The 19,175-nt window shown below is 38.3% G+C and overlaps 2 protein-coding genes across 2 annotated transcripts; both read right to left on the reverse strand.

Annotated features, from left to right (window-relative positions):
• Window positions 1-8,759: 8,759 nt before the first annotated feature.
• LOC116287221 (tryptophan 2,3-dioxygenase) lies at window positions 8,760-18,899 on the reverse strand. Its single transcript, XM_031693868.2, has 17 exons — window positions 18,686-18,899; window positions 18,106-18,192; window positions 17,970-18,033; window positions 14,738-14,831; window positions 14,273-14,340; window positions 14,015-14,086; window positions 13,653-13,714; window positions 13,179-13,254; window positions 13,077-13,108; window positions 12,408-12,486; window positions 12,124-12,231; window positions 11,651-11,707; window positions 11,517-11,571; window positions 11,214-11,271; window positions 11,066-11,145; window positions 10,468-10,558; window positions 8,760-10,269 (listed from the first exon to the last, which is right to left on the reverse strand). Exons 2-17 carry the CDS (start codon window positions 18,129-18,131, stop codon window positions 10,083-10,085), a joined length of 1,209 nt encoding a protein of 402 aa, XP_031549728.1. The 5' UTR covers window positions 18,132-18,192; window positions 18,686-18,899; the 3' UTR covers window positions 8,760-10,082.
• On the reverse strand, window positions 15,148-16,562 carry LOC148905533 (uncharacterized). Its single transcript, XM_089040219.1, has 2 exons — window positions 16,527-16,562; window positions 15,148-16,345 (listed from the first exon to the last, which is right to left on the reverse strand). Exons 1-2 carry the CDS (start codon window positions 16,560-16,562, stop codon window positions 15,260-15,262), a joined length of 1,122 nt encoding a protein of 373 aa, XP_088896345.1. The 3' UTR covers window positions 15,148-15,259.
• Window positions 18,900-19,175: the final 276 nt, after the last annotated feature.

A 19,175-nucleotide genomic window follows, 5' to 3' on the forward strand; every position in this document is an offset into this window, starting at 1 on the left:
AATAATAGATGGTCTGCAACTGCAAAGCGAGTGGGGGATAAAACATAGATGGGACTATAGGATATAAACATAGATGTGGACTAAAGGAATAAAACTATAGATGGGACTAGAGGGATAAAACCTTATGGACTAAAGGAATAAAACATAGATGGACTAGAGGGATAAAACATAGATGGTACCAAAGGGATAAAAGATAGATGGGACCTAAAGAGGATTGAAACATAGATGGGATAAAGAATAAAACATAGATGGGACTAAACGGGAGAAAAACATAGGACGTTCTGACTAGAGGGATAAGCATAGCATGGGACTAGAGGGATGAAAATAACAACAAGACTTGGGACCTAAGGGGATAAAACAAGACGTGACTAGAGGGATTGAGAAAGCATAGATGGGATCGAGGGATATAAAAAACATAGATGGGGACTAAAAGGGATTAACATAATGGAACTAGAGGGAGAAACATGGAGACGGGAGTAAAGGTATGAACATAGAACGGACTACAGGGATGAACAACATAGACGGGACTAGCGGCATGCATGTCTTGAATAACAACATAGATGGGACTAGACTTAAATATAGATGACTAAAGGATAAAACATAGCTTGAAAACATGACGGGACTAAAGGGATAAAAGCATAGATGGGACTAAAGGGATAAAAAAAACATCTGTGGGGGACTATAAAGGGATAAACTAGACGGACTAGAGGAGAATGACAACATAGACGGGGGACTAAAGAGGGATAAAACATAGATGGGACTAGAGGGATAAAACTAGAACGGGACTAAAGGGATGTAAAACATAGACGGGAACTAAAGGGATAAAACATAGATGGGACTAAATGGGATTAAACATAGATGGGACTAAAATGAAAAACATAATGGATGAAACAACATAGACGGTACTAGAGGGAAAACATAGATAAGGGACTAAAGGAATATTAAAACATAGACGGGACTAAAGGAATAAAACAACATAGACGGGACTAGAGGGATAAAACATAGATGGGACTAAGGGATAAAACATAGATGGGACTAAAGGCGATAACACATAGATGGGACTAAAGGAATACAAACATAGGGCGGGACTAAGTGGAAATACAACAAACATAGATGGGACTAAAGGGATAAAAACATAGATGGGACTAAAGGGATAAAACATAGACGGGACTAAAAGGAATAAAACAACATAGACGGGACTAGAGGGATAAAACATAGATGGGACTAAAGGGATAAAACATAGATGGGACTAAAGGGATAAAACATAGATGGGACTAAAGGGATAAAACATAGACGGGACTAGAGGGATAAAACATAGATGGGACTAAAGGGATGAAACATCTATGAGACTAAAGGGATAAAACATAGATGGGACTAAAGGGATAAAACATAGACGGGAGTAAAGGGATGAAAACATAGATGGGACTAAAGGGATAAAAACATAGACGGGACTAAAAGGGATAAAACATAGACGGGACTAAAGGAATAAAACAACATAGACGGGACTAGAGGGATAAAACATAGATGGGACTAAAGGGATAAAACATAGATGGGACTAAAGGGATAAAACATAGACGGGACTAGAGGGATGAAACATAGACGGGACTAGAGGGATAAAACATAGATGGGACTAGAGGGATGAAACATAGACGGGACTAGAGGGATAAAACATAGATGGGACTAAAGGGATAAAACAACATAGACGGGACTAGAGCGGATGAAACATAGACGGGACTAGAGGGATAAAACATAGATGGGACTAAAGGAATAAAACATAGATGGGACTAGAGGGATGAAACATCTATGGGACTAAAGGGATAACACATAGACGGGACTAGAGGGATAAAACATAGATGGGACTAAAGGGATGAAACATAAATGGGACTAAAGGGATGAAACATAGATGGGACTAGAGGGATAAAACATAGACGGGACTAGAGAGATGAAACATAGACGGGACTAGAGGGATGAAACATAAATGGGACTAAAGGGATGAAACATAGATGGGACTAAAGGGATGAAACATAGATGGGACTAAAGGGATAAAACATAGACGGGACTAGAGAGATGAAACATAGACGGGACTAAAGGGATGAAACATAGATGGGACTAAAGGGATGAAACATAGACGGGACTAAAGGGATGAAACATAGATGGGACTAAAGGGATGAAACATAGATGGGACTAAAGGGATAAAACATAGACGGGACTAGAGAGATGAAACATAGACGGGACTAAAGGGATGAAACATAGACGGGACTAAAGGGATGAAACATAGATGGGACTAAAGGGATAAAACATAGACGGGACTAGAGAGATGAAACATAGACGGGACTAAAGAGATGAAACATAGATGGGACTAAAGGGATGAAACATAGATGAGACTAAAGGGATGAAACATAGATGGGACTAAAGGGATAAAACATAGATGGGACAAAAGGGATGAAACATAGATGGGACTAAAGGGATAAAACATAGATGAGACTAAAGGGATAAAACAACATAGATGGGACTAAAGGAATAAAACAACATAGACGGGACTAGAGGGATAAAACATAGATGGGACTAGAGGGATGAAACATCTATGGGACTAAAGGAATAAAACATAGATGGGACTAAAGGGATGAAACATAGATGGGACTAGAGGGATGAAACATAAATGGGACTAAAGGAATAAAACATAGATGGGCATAAAGGAATAAAACATCTATGGGACTAAAGGGATAAAACATAGATGGGACTAAAGGGATAAAACATAGATGGGACTAAAGGGATAAAACATAGACGGGACTAAAGGGATAAAACATAGATGGGACTAGAGGGATAAAACAACATAGACGGGACTAGAGGAATAAAACATAGACGGGACTAAAGGAATAAAACAACATAGACGGTACTAGAGGGATAAAACATAGATGGGACTAAAGGGATAAAAAATAGATGGGACTAAAGGGATAAAACATAGATGGGCTAAAGGGATAAAACAACATAGACGGGACTAGAGGGATGAAACATAGACGGGACTAGAGGAATAAAACATAGACGGGACTAGAGGGATAAAACATAGATGGGACTAAAGGGATAAAACATAGATGGGACTAAAGGGATAAAACATAGACGGGACTAGAGAGATGAAACATAGACGGGACTAGAGGGATAAAACATAGATGGGACTAAAGGGATAAACATAGATGGGACTAAAGGGATAAAACATAGACGGGACTAGAGGGATGAAACATAGACGGGACTAGAGGGATAAAACATAGATGGGACTAGAGGGATGAAACATAGACGGGACTAGAGGGATAAAACATAGATGGGACTAAAGGGATAAAACAACATAGACGGGACTAGAGCGGATGAAACATAGACGGGACTAAAGGAATAAAACATAGATGGGACTAAAGGAATAAAACATAGATGGGACTAGAGGGATAAAACATAGATGGGACTAAAGGGATAAAACATAGATGGGACTAGAGGGATAAAACATAGATGGGACTAAAGGAATAAAACATAGATGGGACTAGAGGGATAAAACATAGATGGGACTAAAGGAATAAAACATAGATGGGACTAGAGGGATAAAACATAGATGGGACTAAAGGGATGAAACATAGATGGGACTAAGGATAAAATAGATGGGACTAGACATAGATGGACTAAAGGGATAAAACATAGATGGGACTAAAGGGATGAAACATAGACGGACTAAGGGATAAAACATAGATGGGACTAAAGGATGACATAGATGGCTAAAGGGATGAAACCATATGACATAGACGGGACTATGGGGGACTAGAGGGATGAAACATAGATGGGGACTACATAGATTGGACTAAGGGATGAAACATAGACGGGACTAGATGGATAAAACATTGGGACTATGGAATGAAACATAGATGGGACTAAAGGGATAAAACATAGATGGGACTAAAGGGATAAAAAATAGACTACATAGATGGGACTAGAAGGCATAAACATAGACGGACTAAAGGGGGATAAAACATAGATGGGACTAGGGATGAAAACATAGAACTAAAGGGATAAAACATAGCTGGGACTAAAGGGATAAAACATAGATGGGACTAAAGGGATGAAACATAGATGGGACTAAAGGGATGAAACAACATAGACGGGACTAGAGGGATAAAACATAGATGGGACTAAAGGGATGAAACATAGATGGGACTAAAGGGATGAAACAACATAGACGGGACTAGAGGGATAAAACATAGATGGGACTAAAGGGATGAAACATAGATGGGACTAAAGGGATAAAACAACATAGACGGGACTAGAGGGATAAAACATAGATGGGACTAGAGGGATGAAACATAGACGGGAGTAAAGGGATAAAACATACATGGGACTAAAGGGATAAAACATAGATGGGACTAAAGGGATAAAACATAGACGGGACTAGAGGGATGAAACATAGACGGGACTAGAGGGATGAAACATAGACGGGAGTAAAGGGATAAAACATAGATGGGACTAAAGGGATAAAACATAGATGGGACTAAAGGGATAAAACATAGACGGGACTAAAGGGATGAAACATAGATGGGACTAGAGGGATGAAACATAGACGGGAGTAAAGGGATAAAACATAGATGGGACTAAAGGGATAAAACATAGATGGGACTAAAGGGATGAAACATAGATGGGACTAGAGGGATGAAACATAGACGGGAGTAAAGGGATAAAACATAGATGGGACTAAAGGGATGAAACATAGATGGGACTAGAGGGATGAAACATAGACGGGACTAGAGGAATGAAACATAGATGGGACTAAAGGGATGAAACATAGATGGGACTAAAGGGATGAAACATAGATGGGACTAGAGGGATGAAACATAGACGGGACTAGAGGAATGAAACATAGATGGGACTAGAGGAATGAAACATAGATGGGACTAAAGGGATGAAACATAGATGGGACTAGAGGGATGAAACATAGACGGGACTAGAGGAATGAAACATAGATGGGACTAAAGGGATGAAACATAGATGGGACTAGAGGGATGAAACATAGATGGGACTAAAGGGATAAAACATAGATGGGACTAAAGGGATAAAACATAGATGGGACTAAAGGGATAAAACATAGATGGGACTAAAGGGATAAAACATAGACGGGACTAGAGGGATAAAACATAGATGGGACTAAAGGGATAAAACATAGATGGGACTAAAGGGATAAAACATAGACGGGACTAGAGGGATAAAACATAGATGGGACTAAAGGGATAAACATAGACGGGACTAAAGGGATAAAACATAGACGGTACTAAAGGGATGAAACATAGATGGGACTAAAGGGATAAAACATAGACGGGACTAGAAGGATAAAACATAGACGGGACTAAAGGGATAAAACATAGATGGGACTAAAGGGATAAATTATAGACGGGACTAGAGAGATGAAGCATAGACGGGACTAGAGGGATAAAACATAGATGGGACTAAAGAGATAAAAAATAGATGGGACTAAAGGGATAAAACATAGACGGGACTAAAGGGATAAAACAACATAGACGGGACTAGAGGGATGAAACATAGACGGGACTAGAGGGATAAAACATAGACGGGACTAAAGGAATAAAACATAGACGGGACTAGAGGGATAAAACATAGATGGGACTAAAGGGATAAAACATAGACGGGACTAAAGGAATAAAACAACATAGACGGGACTAGAGGGATAAAACATAGATGGGACTAAAGGGATAAAACATAGATGGGACTAAAGGGATAAAACATAGATGGGACTAAAGGGATAAAACATAGACGGGACTAGAGGGATAAAACATAGACGGGACTAAAGGAATAAAACATAGACGGGACTAAAGGAATAAAACAACATAGACGGGACTAGAGGGATAAAACATAGATGGGACTAAAGGGATAAAACATAGATGGGACTAAAGGGATAAAACATAGATGGGACTAAAGGAATAAAACATAGGCGGGACTAAAGGAATAAAACAACATAGATGGGACTAAAGGGATAAAACATAGATGGCACTAAAGGGATAAAACATAGATGGGACTAAAGGGATAAAACATAGACGGGACTAAAGGAATAAAACAACATAGACGGGACTAGAGGGATAAAACATAGATTGGACTAAAGGGATAAAACATAGATGGGACTAAAGGGATAAAACATAGATGGGACTAAAGGGATAAAACATAGACGGGACTAGAGGGATAAAACATAGATGGGACTAAAGGGATGAAACATCTATGAGACTAAAGGGATAAAACATAGATGGGACTAGAGGGATGAAACATAGACGGGACTAAAGGGATAACACATAGACGGGACTAGAGGGATAAAACATAGAGGGGACTAGAGGGATGAAACATAGACGGGACTAGAGGAATAAAACATAGATGGGACTAGAGAGATGAAACATCTATGAGACTAAAGGGATAAAACATAGAGGGGACTAAAGGGATGAAACATAGACGGGACTAGAGGAATAAAACATAGACGGGACTAAAGGGATGAAACATAGATGGGACTAAAGGGATAAAACATAGATGGGACTAGAGGGATAAAACATAGATGGGACTAGAGGGATAAAACATAGATGGGACTAGAGGGATAAAACATAGATGGGACTAGAGGGATAAAACATAGATGGGACTAGAGGGATAAAACATAGATGGGACTAGAGGGATAAAACATAGACGGGACTAAAGGGATGAAACATAGACGGGACTAAAGGGATAAAACATAGATGGGACTAGAGGAATAAAACATAGATGAGACTAAAGGATTAAAACATCTATGGGACTAAAGGGATGAAACATAGACGGGACTAGAGGGATAAAACATAGACGGGACTAAAGGGATAAAACAACATAGACGGGACTAGAGGGATGAAACATAGACGGGACTAGAGGGATAAAACATAGATGGGACTAAAGGAATAAAACAAAAAGCCAAATCCAACGATTATACTCTTTAAAAAATGCTTTGATTCTTGCTTGAAGCATCTCCAATGCTGTATCTCGCCGGCCAATGACATATAATACAAAAATCTGTTAAAAACCAAGCCTTTCCTTTCACCGAACCATCGAGACGATTATAACGTTTGGCAGAATATTCAGGTTCCAGCGTTGAATTACATTGTGCCAACTATTTCGGTTCCAGCTGTGTTTAAAATCCACGAAAAACTTTCCAAGATTAATGCCAAATAGTAAAACATACGAATGACACCTCTGTTTGACAACAGTGCGGCCATTTTTAATCAGAATGCACATTATGCATTGTCAGATAAGGTCCTGGGACAGAGTCACGACTTGTCTTACCCCTCCCCCGTTAGAGTAAATTTTGTACGATTCAATTTTTGTTTTTTTGAAAATTGAAAATTGATTTCAGTTTTTAGATTTCAATCAAAAAAAGCTAATTTCTTATTATCAAAAATTAAAAAAATGCTATTTTTGGTAATTTCTTACTCTCAAAACAACAAAATCAAAAAAATTGGTGAACGAAATTCAATTTTCTTATTTTTAAAAATCAAATGGCCGGAAGGTACACGGACCAAAGAGCTACAGAGAAGCTTGTGGCTCGTAAAGCACATAAAGAAATGTGAAGTAAGGCAACATCGATCGATACCCTCGAACGTGTACACACGGCAATTTGCTGAATAATGTCGAGGATAAGTTCCACGAAAAAGAAATTATTAGACAGTTTTAGATTGACTTTTTTTCCTCCCCGCAAACGGCAAACGTGAGCAAATTTTCATAGTTTTCCTGTATTTTACTTGACCGTTTACAAACCTTCTCACCAAGCGCAAATATTCTTTTTTTATTCTACTACTTGGACTTTTTTGCGATTCTTTTTCAGTAATTTAAAAGAATTTTTTACTGGTCAACTGACGTTTCACGTTTGCCGTTAACGTAAATCTAAAACTCTCTATTACCTTCAAATAACCTAAGCATTGCGGGGCTGATTATCAATTTAAAAAATAAAGTCTTCATTTTCAATTTCACTGTGCCTTCTCGATTTAGTCAGAAAATGTTTACACCGGTTCGAGTCTATCCATGCTGCGTTACTGCACATAAATCGCGCGTTCTGATTAGTTGGGAGCGCGTGCTTCATGAGAGCACAGCACGCGCGTGCGTTTTCTCAGCTTCTTCAATTATTTATATGCTTCCTGCACATCTCTCGCCACTTCTCTGTATCTCTTCGATCACTCGATCACTATGTTAGCAGATCAACGATTTAGAGTTTATCAATCGTCTAAACGATCATCTGTTAAGCGAAATTGCGTACAAACCCCGGGATACAAACACGATTCCTTATCCAAAGAATAGCTATTTATTAATGGTTTTCACGGCGGCTATGTTGGAGGAACTTAACAAAAGAATTGTCAATGAATTCTTTTGTTATATCCTCCAACATGGACGCCGTGTTCTTTGTTATTTAATTCTCTTGGGAATGGTTGAAAACCATCAATATCAGGAGCTGGAGTTTCAGTGTTCGATGCCTAGCAATGAACATGCTCGCCGTCTCACAAGTTTACTTTCGGTCAATTATATTTAATGAACCAAGGAAAGATGCAGGTTTGAGAAAGTCGGTACAAGTTTCTTTCTCAGTTTGAACTTTGCTGTTTGATCCTTGACTGTGGTATGTTAAAAATATGACAAAATTGTTAAGGTAATACCCTCTTACGTAACCCTCTGTCGTTTATTTTGAGGTTTATTTTTAAGTTTTATCAAGTCTGGAAGTTCAAACATTTGAAATTAATAGTATTTATTTATGCTAAACTAGTTTATTCAATCAAATATTAGATCAAATAAAAATAAAAATATCTGATTTGTACATCACAGACTTCGCGCCAACCTTTCCTGATTGATGCGGTTTCAAATATGTAACATGATTATGTAATGTTTTTCTGCAATTCATTTCTTTGTCAAACAAGAATTTGCCTCTCAATCTGAGTGCCTAGATTAGCCCAGATTAAATCTTTATCGTTTTGTTAGGGAACAAAATTTTAGGAATAAAAATTACTGCACTCGTCTTACTGCATTGATTTTATCATTGATTTTGTAACCGAGACTTGTGTTAGACTTAACAGATCTACTCGTAGTTCCTTTTTGACAAACTTCTTTTGAATTAACCTAAACATTAACTATCGCTCGAAAGAGTTTATTTTCGAACAGGAAACTTAAGAATATTCGCGGCAACATAAAAATTAACTGATCCCCCTAGAGGCACGATATTTTTTTATCATCCCCTGTCTGCTACTGAGTGACCCTCTTCTTCAAAATCTGTCAATTTTTAACCCGGGGGGGGGGGGGGGGAGGGACTCCCCTATATTTGCTATACGATTATGTGCCGCCCTTTCGGCTTTTGGGTCTGGGGTAGGGTATCATTTTTTGACATTTGGTCTTGGATAGGGTATCATTTTTGTCTGGGATAGGGTTACGATTTGGTCGTTTTAGTCTGGGATAGGGTTAACGATTTGGTCGTTTTTGCTTGGCGAATAGGCTACGCTTTCTGCCGTCACAAAAACAAAAACGCTAGTAAATATTAATTGCAATCTATTGAATAACCGTCTTTTAGTCTAGGATAGGGTGTTCAATTCTTAGTTTTAGTCTGGGGAATGGTATGTAAAATCAAAATTTTAGGTCTGGGATAGGGTCAGGGTTTTGAGGTCCTGACGGCACACCCCTACCCAAGTTGCGGTGATAGTACCCCCCCCCCCCCCCTCCCCGGGATTTTTAGGCAATCTCCAATCCAGTTGTCTAAAAACCAGGCGATTAATAATGACAGGTTCACTTATGCTAAGTTGATCTTTCGGCAATGTATTTACTAGCTTTTGTAGGACTAATTTTACTCGTGTCCTTGTGCATTGTTGTATTGTCCTCTCAGATGGAGGGGAGGGGAGAGTAGCAGTACAGGGGACCCATCAATTAGATTATTTTTAAAGTTAAAGGTTATCAATGTCATCTATAAGAAGCAAGATAAGATTGCTGTCGAGTACAGCTATGTTTTTGACCCAACTTCAGCATTTTCCACACGACTTTTCCCTTTCTCAGAGGAGATGTTTGCACTGTCAAGCAAGACCTGTCAAACCGAGCTCTTCGTTTTCACTGTCGCTATAATGAGCGCTGTCACTCTCGCCGTGGTTATGGACCTGACGAAGAACGGTCTTCATGTCTCGGGTGAGGTGCGGTATATATTCACGAGGAACCAAGAAGTTGGACAAATGGAAAAGGTCAATAAACACTTTGTACCGGTCACTATAAAAATAAAAGGGGTTTGATATTGCAATGTGCAACAAAAAAAACTCTTGTTCGAATCATGGAAATAAAAACTGTAGTTTTTGTGTGAAACCACGGACTTCAAAGGGAAAGAAATTATAAAGATTGGTTAGTTGGGTGAGGCGTGCCACAAGGCTCAGCTCTTGGCCCCTTGGCATTTCCTAGTCAACATCATACCTGATTGTTGATCTGAGATACTGATATCCTGAGCTGCCGCCAGTACCAGCTTTGGTTCCGATTGTGCGCTGGACTAACATCAAATGGTTGTCTAAAAAAGTTGAAAAATTATTAGAAGCAATATTAATAAAGCGAAGCCTACCGATGAAGAGAACGCAACCTCGAGGATCAAGAATGGGTAAAGGAGTCTGGGGATCTGGGAGATTGTTACCAGTTATCGTTACCGTTTCTACCTTATTTTATGCTGTTACCACAATACTATTTTTGACGAAAACTTAATCGTTTGAAGAGAACGTTTTTTTTTTGCATATTTCAGGATCATATATTACTGATGTATGTCTATAAACTTTCATCACAGTCACTTTAGTGTAGTAATTTTTCCGTCCACTTCAGCTATGCATAGCTGGACTGGTTACAAAATGCCGGGCGAAGGGGATAGAGATTTAGATAAAAGATAAGAACTGTTGCCCTCCCCTCCAAGCACGCTAGCATGATGATAATGACTTTTTCTTCTGTGCTTATTTTTGACTTGTCCGGCCCTGATTACAAGCACTATTTAAACATGATATAATAATACTTGAACGAGTACTATACTTACATCGCCACTTGATAATCAGAGAATCAATGTCAATGAGAAGCTGTAGGATCTGAAATGGCTGGTGGAAGCGAGGCTGATCACTGTAAAAACCAAATGACATTTGAATGCTGCATGGAGCAAGAAAACACGAAGACATCTTCTAACTTACCGATAAAAGTAGATCATCATTGCTCCTTGAAAAGCTTTATAACAAAATCTTCTCTCGCCTGTGAATATTGGGAAGAAAATTCAATCAATCTGACTGTCGAAACATTCCTTCATGGAACATTGCCATACGATACTTCTATTCTTTTCGACCTGTCAGGTGAATAAATCTTGTTTTTAGCCTTCAGCTATGAGTAAACACTGCCCGTCATGTGCTTATAACCAGATAATATCATTACCCATACATTTGGAATGAAAAGAATTTTTTGCAATTTTAGCAGCGCTGATAGGAGTGGAGATTATTTACCTCTTGTGACCAACTGGTTATGTCTTTCTTCATTAAAGATTGACTCAAATGTGTCCTTAGTAAACAAAGTGAAAATAATGTTAATTTTATGGAAGTTTTGATCATAATTGTGTGATAGGAATAACGATACTTACTGTAGTAGATTTAAAGTTCTTGAGCATGTCGGCTTTGAGAAATTCGTTCTTTTGTGCCTGTCAATACAGAATAGAAATGTCTATGATGATGATACTTGATGATGATACTTGATGATGATACATGATGGTGATACATGATGATACATGATAATGATACATGATGATGATACATGATGATGATACATGATGGTGATACATGATGATGATACATGAGGATGATACATGATGATGATACATGATGGTGATGATACATGATGATGATACATGATGATGATACATGAGGATGATACATGATGATGATATGATGATGATACATGATGATGATACATGATGATTCATGATGATGATACATGATGATGATACATGATGATCGATGATACATGATGATGATGCAACAAAAAATGCTCACGTTATACTGACGGTTATTTTAATAAACAGGCCAAGGCATTTATTACCAATGGTCTTAGACCTACCAAAGCTTGCATCTTCAGACTGTCCAGCCACCTGTAAACGCTTGCTTTAAACTTTCCCCAGAAATTAAAGCCATCTTCCTCCAGTCCTGGCGTGCGAGACAACCATTTCTATAGCAACCAAAGAGGTATCCACGTCATCATTTCCCCATATGATTCATGACTTGTTGGAAAGCCAATAAAAGCAAATTGCCAACATGATAAGGTGTGATGGGGATAACTACCCCACACTACCAACTTCTATAAAAGGAGGGTCCTGGAAAACTGTTAGGGGAATGGTACCTTACCTCAACAACTTCCAGCAAAGATGGCGACTCTTCAGACTTGACGTAGTCTGTTTGGTCTTTTCCTGTTCTTAAAGCTTTACTGATCGATACAAATAAAAACTACGTCAGTGAAACTACGAAGTGACCCTAATGACGTTTCACACTTAAACTACCACAATCTCTTTCAAAATCTCTTTTCATATTCAAATATTAAATCTCCTTTGAGAATAACAAGACAACAGAGGAAATTATCATAACAAAAAAAGCTACCGAAAAGAAAGTGTAGGTAAAAATAGTCATAATGCTTGAGGCCTGTATGGATGCAATACAGGGACGCCAGCTTATACACAGAACAACAGGAAAATAAGGCGCAGAAAAAAAATATTTGTTCTAATTTTGCAATTGCTTGTATTATTTAGCACAATATCTTGAGTCCCTCTAGAAGCCCATACAAGGAATGACCCGCGAAACACACACACACAACAAAAGGAAAATAAAGGCTTTGCACCATCACGTGACAGCAGGCATGTTAGATGCCATGCGAAACAATACAATTGTTTTACAAGAGAAAGAATTCAATTTCCAAGAGCAAAGGGATTTTATTGTTCTGCCACCCAAACACAGGTAGTCCTAGCTTTATTATGGGCGCCTGCACGTGATAGTGCCAAATCTATATGAATACTACGTTACCAGCATTCCTGGCTGTCTTTTCTCATGCTCGCCTTTAACAAGAACAAAATGAGTTAGCAATCACCGAAGGTTTTGAATGCTATTTTACTGAAATTAACTTACCCTTAATACGCCTAACTTGTTCTCAATAACTCTGAATTGAGCGCTTTGGAATCCTGAAGCGGGAGAGATATAATCCCTGATGGAGAGAAAGAATGAATGAATGAAGATATGAACGAATAAACAAATTCTATTTTTAACAATTTTACAACAACGCCTAATTGCAAGAACGTTGTCATATACATACATATATATGTATGTATATATATATATATGTATAAAATAGGATATCTTACAGTCAAACCAGCTCATGAAGATTCAGTTTAACAGTAATGATAAAAGGGTAAATTATACACCTTGAAAAGATGAAAAAACTTACTGACGTTTCGGATGCTAGTCCTTCGTCGGAGTAAAAGAGGATTACATTTACTGAGAAATTTGATTTCAAGGTTTGTTTTGTAAAACTTGCAGAAATAAAGTGGAACGTGTACGTCCATGAACAAGCATAAATAATGTGTTTTTCGAGCAGAGCCTCACCTGAACTCCATGAAACCAAAGGGCGTCATTGTTTCTAGACACTGGAACTGCTCTCCTAAAAGCTATGGAAACAAAAACAGAAGACGTGTACCTTCTTGTCAGAGTAAGGCCGGGTATACATTGCGTAAGATAGATGGAAAGTAAAAACTCGCAGTGTATGGACAACACCACGATGAAAATGAGGCGCATTTATACGACGCATGCGTAACACTACAATGCATGCGCAAACAAGATACACCCATATACAGCATTATGCACGAAATTATAAACCATGATGAGTGCAACGCTACATGGCATATCACTATCCTACTTCACATGTTTAGAAAAATTATCATTACACCCTTGGGTCGGTTTTTTCATACCTTTAAGATTGCCACGATTCGCTTCAACAATGAGATGACCATAAGCGTCTTTTCTTCGTTCAACACCCCCGCCTACATAAGTTTAAACGATGCCACCACGTTACGTAATGTTTTGTTCATTTCAGACCACGTGTCATTTGAGAAAAGGATTTGCATCCAAACAAATGATACTCAAATGAATGACACGTGGTCTGAAATATTACGTCCAAGCTAAAGGGTTGTATTAAGTAACACCTTGAAATACATGATAAATTTTACCTCAGTGAGGAACAGTTCCCGAATGGAATCAATCTCAAAGATGATTTCCTTGAACCAGAGTTCATATGCTGCGAAAATAAAAGCGGAAAAAAATCACTGTTATGCAATCATTTCACAATTTTGGTCAGTTAAGTTGTTAATCTGCGTACATTAGAAATTGGATGACAACTTCAGGGGGAGGGAGGCAGGTGCAAATAGGAGGAGCCAAGGAAGAGGGGAGGAAGGAGTGGAGCTCGTGACTATATTTACCTTGGTGGGTGACAGTTGAGGTTGTGTGGGTTGCAGCAGGGGAGGGGCCTGGAGGATGGGAGAGCCAAGTAATGGGAGGGAAGGAGTTGGTCTCGTGACTTTATTTACCTTGGTGAGTGACAGTTGAGGTTGTGTGAGTTGCAGCAGGGGAGGGGTCTGGAGGATGGGATAGCCAAGTAAAGGGAGGGAAGGAGTTGTTCTCGTGACTTTATTTACCTTGGTGAGTAACGATAAACAACAGTTCGTCAGACGCCCTGTGAGATCCTTTCTCCTCGCTCATCAGTTTCTGACAGTCAAGCAGCTTATCAAGCTGGGAAAAAACAGGATTGCGTAACAGCGTTAATACACGTTTCCAAAAAAAGTAGCAATAGAAACTTCTCTTAAAAAGTCTTACTCTTTTGTATCCTTTACATGGAATATCTCTGGAAATTTGAGGAAAGTCAAATGATCGAAAAGTTGCGCAATTTTTTCCACGAGTAATTGCTTATTAATTATTATGCTAAATGTAATTTTTATTTCAAAAAAAGATTTTACTTTCTTTCACCAAAACATCTTTAAACTACCTATCAATACTATTTCTGTACCATGCAGTTGCGCATTTTATTTTATTAGATAATAAGCTAGTCTCTTCATATACTTTACTGACAATACATTAGCCAACCTGTTCGTCCCTTCATTCCACATAACATTTTTTCCGGCATGAAGTATACGGCTGTTTGAAAGTATAAATTTTGTTAATTATTGTCCTTTTTTTCTATTGGTCAAAACCATCGGGGACGGAGAAATATTAACGATCCTGTTCTTGAGATGCAAAAAGTCATCACAATCGATATCATTGAAAGATTCGCTGTCAAGAAGTTCCATTCCTTCATCATTCTTCTTCTCTTTAGTTAAGTATTGTGAAGAAAGAAGATCAAAGTTATCGCCGAATAAATCAATAGTCTTTTCTTCCAAAGAAAAATGACGCTTCGCGTCAGGTTTTTCGTTAGCTTCTACTTGGGTTTTATGGCGATTTTGTCTTAATGTTCGCGCCATTCTGATAATAGAAAACTTGCTGTTGGAGTCAAGGACTGGTAGGCAGTACTGGAAATGCGATTTGGATGACGGTTGCTTTGTAGAATGGAAGTTTTTTACTATTTGAGGTAAAGTTATGTTGAAACTTTCTTCGCGAAGTTTAGTTTCTCTTGGAGACGAAGTCAAGGATGGCAAAGAAGTTGTTCGAGTTTTAGTTTCGAGGGTTGTGGACGATTCATCTTTTTGGGTTGAAAGAGATTTTCTGTCAGGTCTATAGGTAGATGGAATGGTGCAATCGTCAAAGACATTTTTGACTTTTGCATTTTCAGACAAGGCAGCAATCTTAGCAGTTGAATTCCCTGATGCTTCTTTTGCCCGGTGTTTTGCTTTTTTATTAAGCTCAGAATCTGTAAAACGTCGAGGAAATGGCTTACAAGAACTATCCATACTTCCCTCTGATGAATCTTTGAGCTCTTTTCGAATTCTGACCACATTATCATGACACTTAGCCCTTCGTTTCGCCTCCAAATAACTCCTCGCACTTTCGGGCTCACCAATCTTCTTCTCTCTCAACCCATCCATCAAGGTCCTCAGAGATCTCTGAACCTGAATATTTTGCAGTAATTCGACTTCTTTCAGAATTTCTAGCTTCTTTATACACGAACCAGGGTTTGTTGTAGCTGTCTTGGAGAGTGACCGTCTTCTAGATGCTTTTGAACGCACTAAAAAGTTCACGTCTCGACCACAACTGAGCTGAGTAAAAAGATTTGGGTCATCTTTTGAGCCATCTTTTTCCAGTTTGGAAGTACTCTAACCGTAACACGCTGCAGAAAAATCTGGAAACGCTTTGAAAGCTCCTTTGAAAGCCTTGATATTTTTGACTGTCTTTTCTAGGGAAGTTCAGTTCATTTAGCATTCATTTTCCTGGTAGTTAGGATATCTTGGGTGGAAAAGAATTCTGGATAATATTCATGCAGTTGTAGACAAGTACTACTGGCTTGAGACTGCAGTAAACAGTATTGCCCATGGTGATTAAGAGTAAATTAATGCGAACTTTGTTTGCTCTCTTGGTTTAAATAAAAGAACAAACACGACCGCCAATTGTTTGATGGTCTAAAAGGGATTAATATAGATTATCATAGATTATCATAGATAATATACTACCTAGACTACATAATATTATGCATGGTCGAACTTTGTGGAACCGAACACCTTTGACTATAGACCAGAGTACATAAATTAAGAATGCCAGTTAAGCGTTATTAGAACGGACAAATGACAATACGCATCTCCAACTATGCATGGTCGAACCTTGTTAAACCGAACACCTTTGACTATAGACCAGAGTACATAAATAAGAATGCCAGTTAAGCGTTATTAGAACGGACAAATGACAAATACAATACACATCTCCAGTTATGCATGGTCGAAAACATAATTTATGATGCATGGATTGACTTTTTGTGCTTTTTTTTGTGCCTTCTATTTCCAATTGTCCAGCTCATATTTGGGTCTGCACCAGTTCATAATGTAAGGCGGGGGGGGGGGGGGGGGGGGGGGGGGGGGGGGGGCGGGAAGCAGGTTAAAATTTGAAATGTCCAGCATAATTCTTAACACCCCCCCTTACAGTCATGCAAAAAAAAAAAAAAAAAAAAAAACGATCCCCCCTAAACAAGGCTTGTAGCTTCTTCCAACAATTGTGCATTCCCCCCTTTTTTCTGATAAAAATTTGCCCACAACCTCCTCTTTCCTACCAAGATTTTGGCGATCCCCCCTCAATTTCACCTGCCTCCCCCCCCTCTGCCATACATTATGAATGCAGCCTTAGGTCAAATCGCAGCCTTGGAGATCAGTTCTTAATTCGAAGTTTCATTCATTCGAATCAGAAAAATAAAACCGGCGGCGATATCCTTCAAAACCTAGCTGAAAAAAGTCATAAAATCAAAATCATCTTACTCAAACTTTAGGCATCGAGATGGTCCTTTAATGGCAATTCAGTTACTAATCCAATGCTGAACAAAGATTTTTTTGTTATGTAAATCGAAGTCATTTTGTGTTATACATACTTCAAGCTTAGTACTACTCAAATTTACTTAATTTCTCCAAGATAAAGTTTTTTACGACTTAGTAAAATACTCTGCTCAACTCGGTTATTTAAGCATTGTTTTACCTGTAAGTTGAATTTTGCACAACGTTTTGTAGAATTTGTTTAAGAAACACATTGCGTGATGGCCATTTTCACAACATGGCGTAGGTTGAAAGGTTTTCAAAGTTCGCAATGAAGTTTCTCAATCTCACACACACAATAAGAATAAGAATGTTGTTCAAAAGTCATTTTAGCTAACATTTTAGTTCTGAAAGGGGGTAGAGTTAGCTAATACACTTTTTTTCCTTGATTATTTTAAGTTTTACTGAAGATTATAAGTAAGCTTACCTGTAGATAATCTGTGTAGTTGAGTCGTTCGTCATAATTATTGCCTTGATCAATGCCGGAATCACTGTGCGATAACATAAATCAACAATATAAGTAAATAATTCCCGATCATAGCGGTAAAATGAAGCAAACTTACCTAGAACTAGCAAAAGGACAGCTCATTTTCACTACTTCGTATCACCAGTTACCTCGATCGGGCTCGGCCAAGTTCTGCTCGCAGTCTCTGAATTAGATATGCTTGAAATGCTTTAATATGCATAAGTTTTGTTTCGCAATTTCATCATTAAAAAAATAAATATGCAATCTACCTCACACCTTCTTCAAAAAAAAACAAAAAAAACGCAAATTTAAAGGATAAAGATCGATTCAAAACTCTTATATATATCTGAAATTTCCTCGCAATCTTTTAAAGAAAAATGTCAACACATTTCTCGTCTGACACACCTCCATTACGCCCTCTACAGTAACCGTCTGCGAAGTTTATCGTAAAAAATCAGTCTAAAAAAGGTTGAGAAAATGCCTTTACGTACACAACCAACGACAAATATGAAACAGAAGGTCAAACAATACGAAGATCAGCAAGCAAACCGCTTACAAATGTAATAAAACGTTTTCGAAGTCTACGATACTTTTGAACATGCCTGCTAACAGTTTCATGATAAAATACCACTTAAAATGTTATCAAACTTTTGAAAAAAGATTTAAGCAATCATTACCTTACAACTGTAAGAGTTTGTTTTCTTGTTTTTGTAATTTCAATCGTTGATGATAGATTAAAAGCCTCTTTACATTAGTCATGAATCAAACGAGTTCCAATGGAAGTCTGGTCGTGCAGCACGTGGCACTTGACTCAAGTATGTATAAGTATGTCACGCGATGTCAAGCGAGATCCTTAGTAACTACTATCAACTGTTTCACGGTCTGGGGCAATCACTGGGTATTTTCTCTTGTGTCTATTTTTTATTTCACGTGTTCATTAAATGCCTTCACTTTCACTTATTTAATTAACTACCGTGTATCGCGACCCGCTGTTTCAAAACCTAGCCTGCGTCACATCCGGAATTTTCTTCGTAAATACCGTCGGTGTTTAAAGAGGAAAATTCCGGATGTGACGCAGACTATCAAAACCCTGCTTTTCTGAGCCATCAATCATCTTGGGTCTATGCAAATGAGTCTATGAACATTCTCGGTCAGATTAAATCAACA

The sequence above is a fragment of the Actinia tenebrosa genome, unplaced genomic scaffold (genome assembly GCF_029948245.1).
Source record: "Actinia tenebrosa isolate PJP-AT-01 unplaced genomic scaffold, QUT_ActTen_1.0 PGA_scaffold7__59_contigs__length_16204524, whole genome shotgun sequence".
NCBI lineage: Eukaryota > Metazoa > Cnidaria > Anthozoa > Actiniaria > Actiniidae > Actinia > Actinia tenebrosa.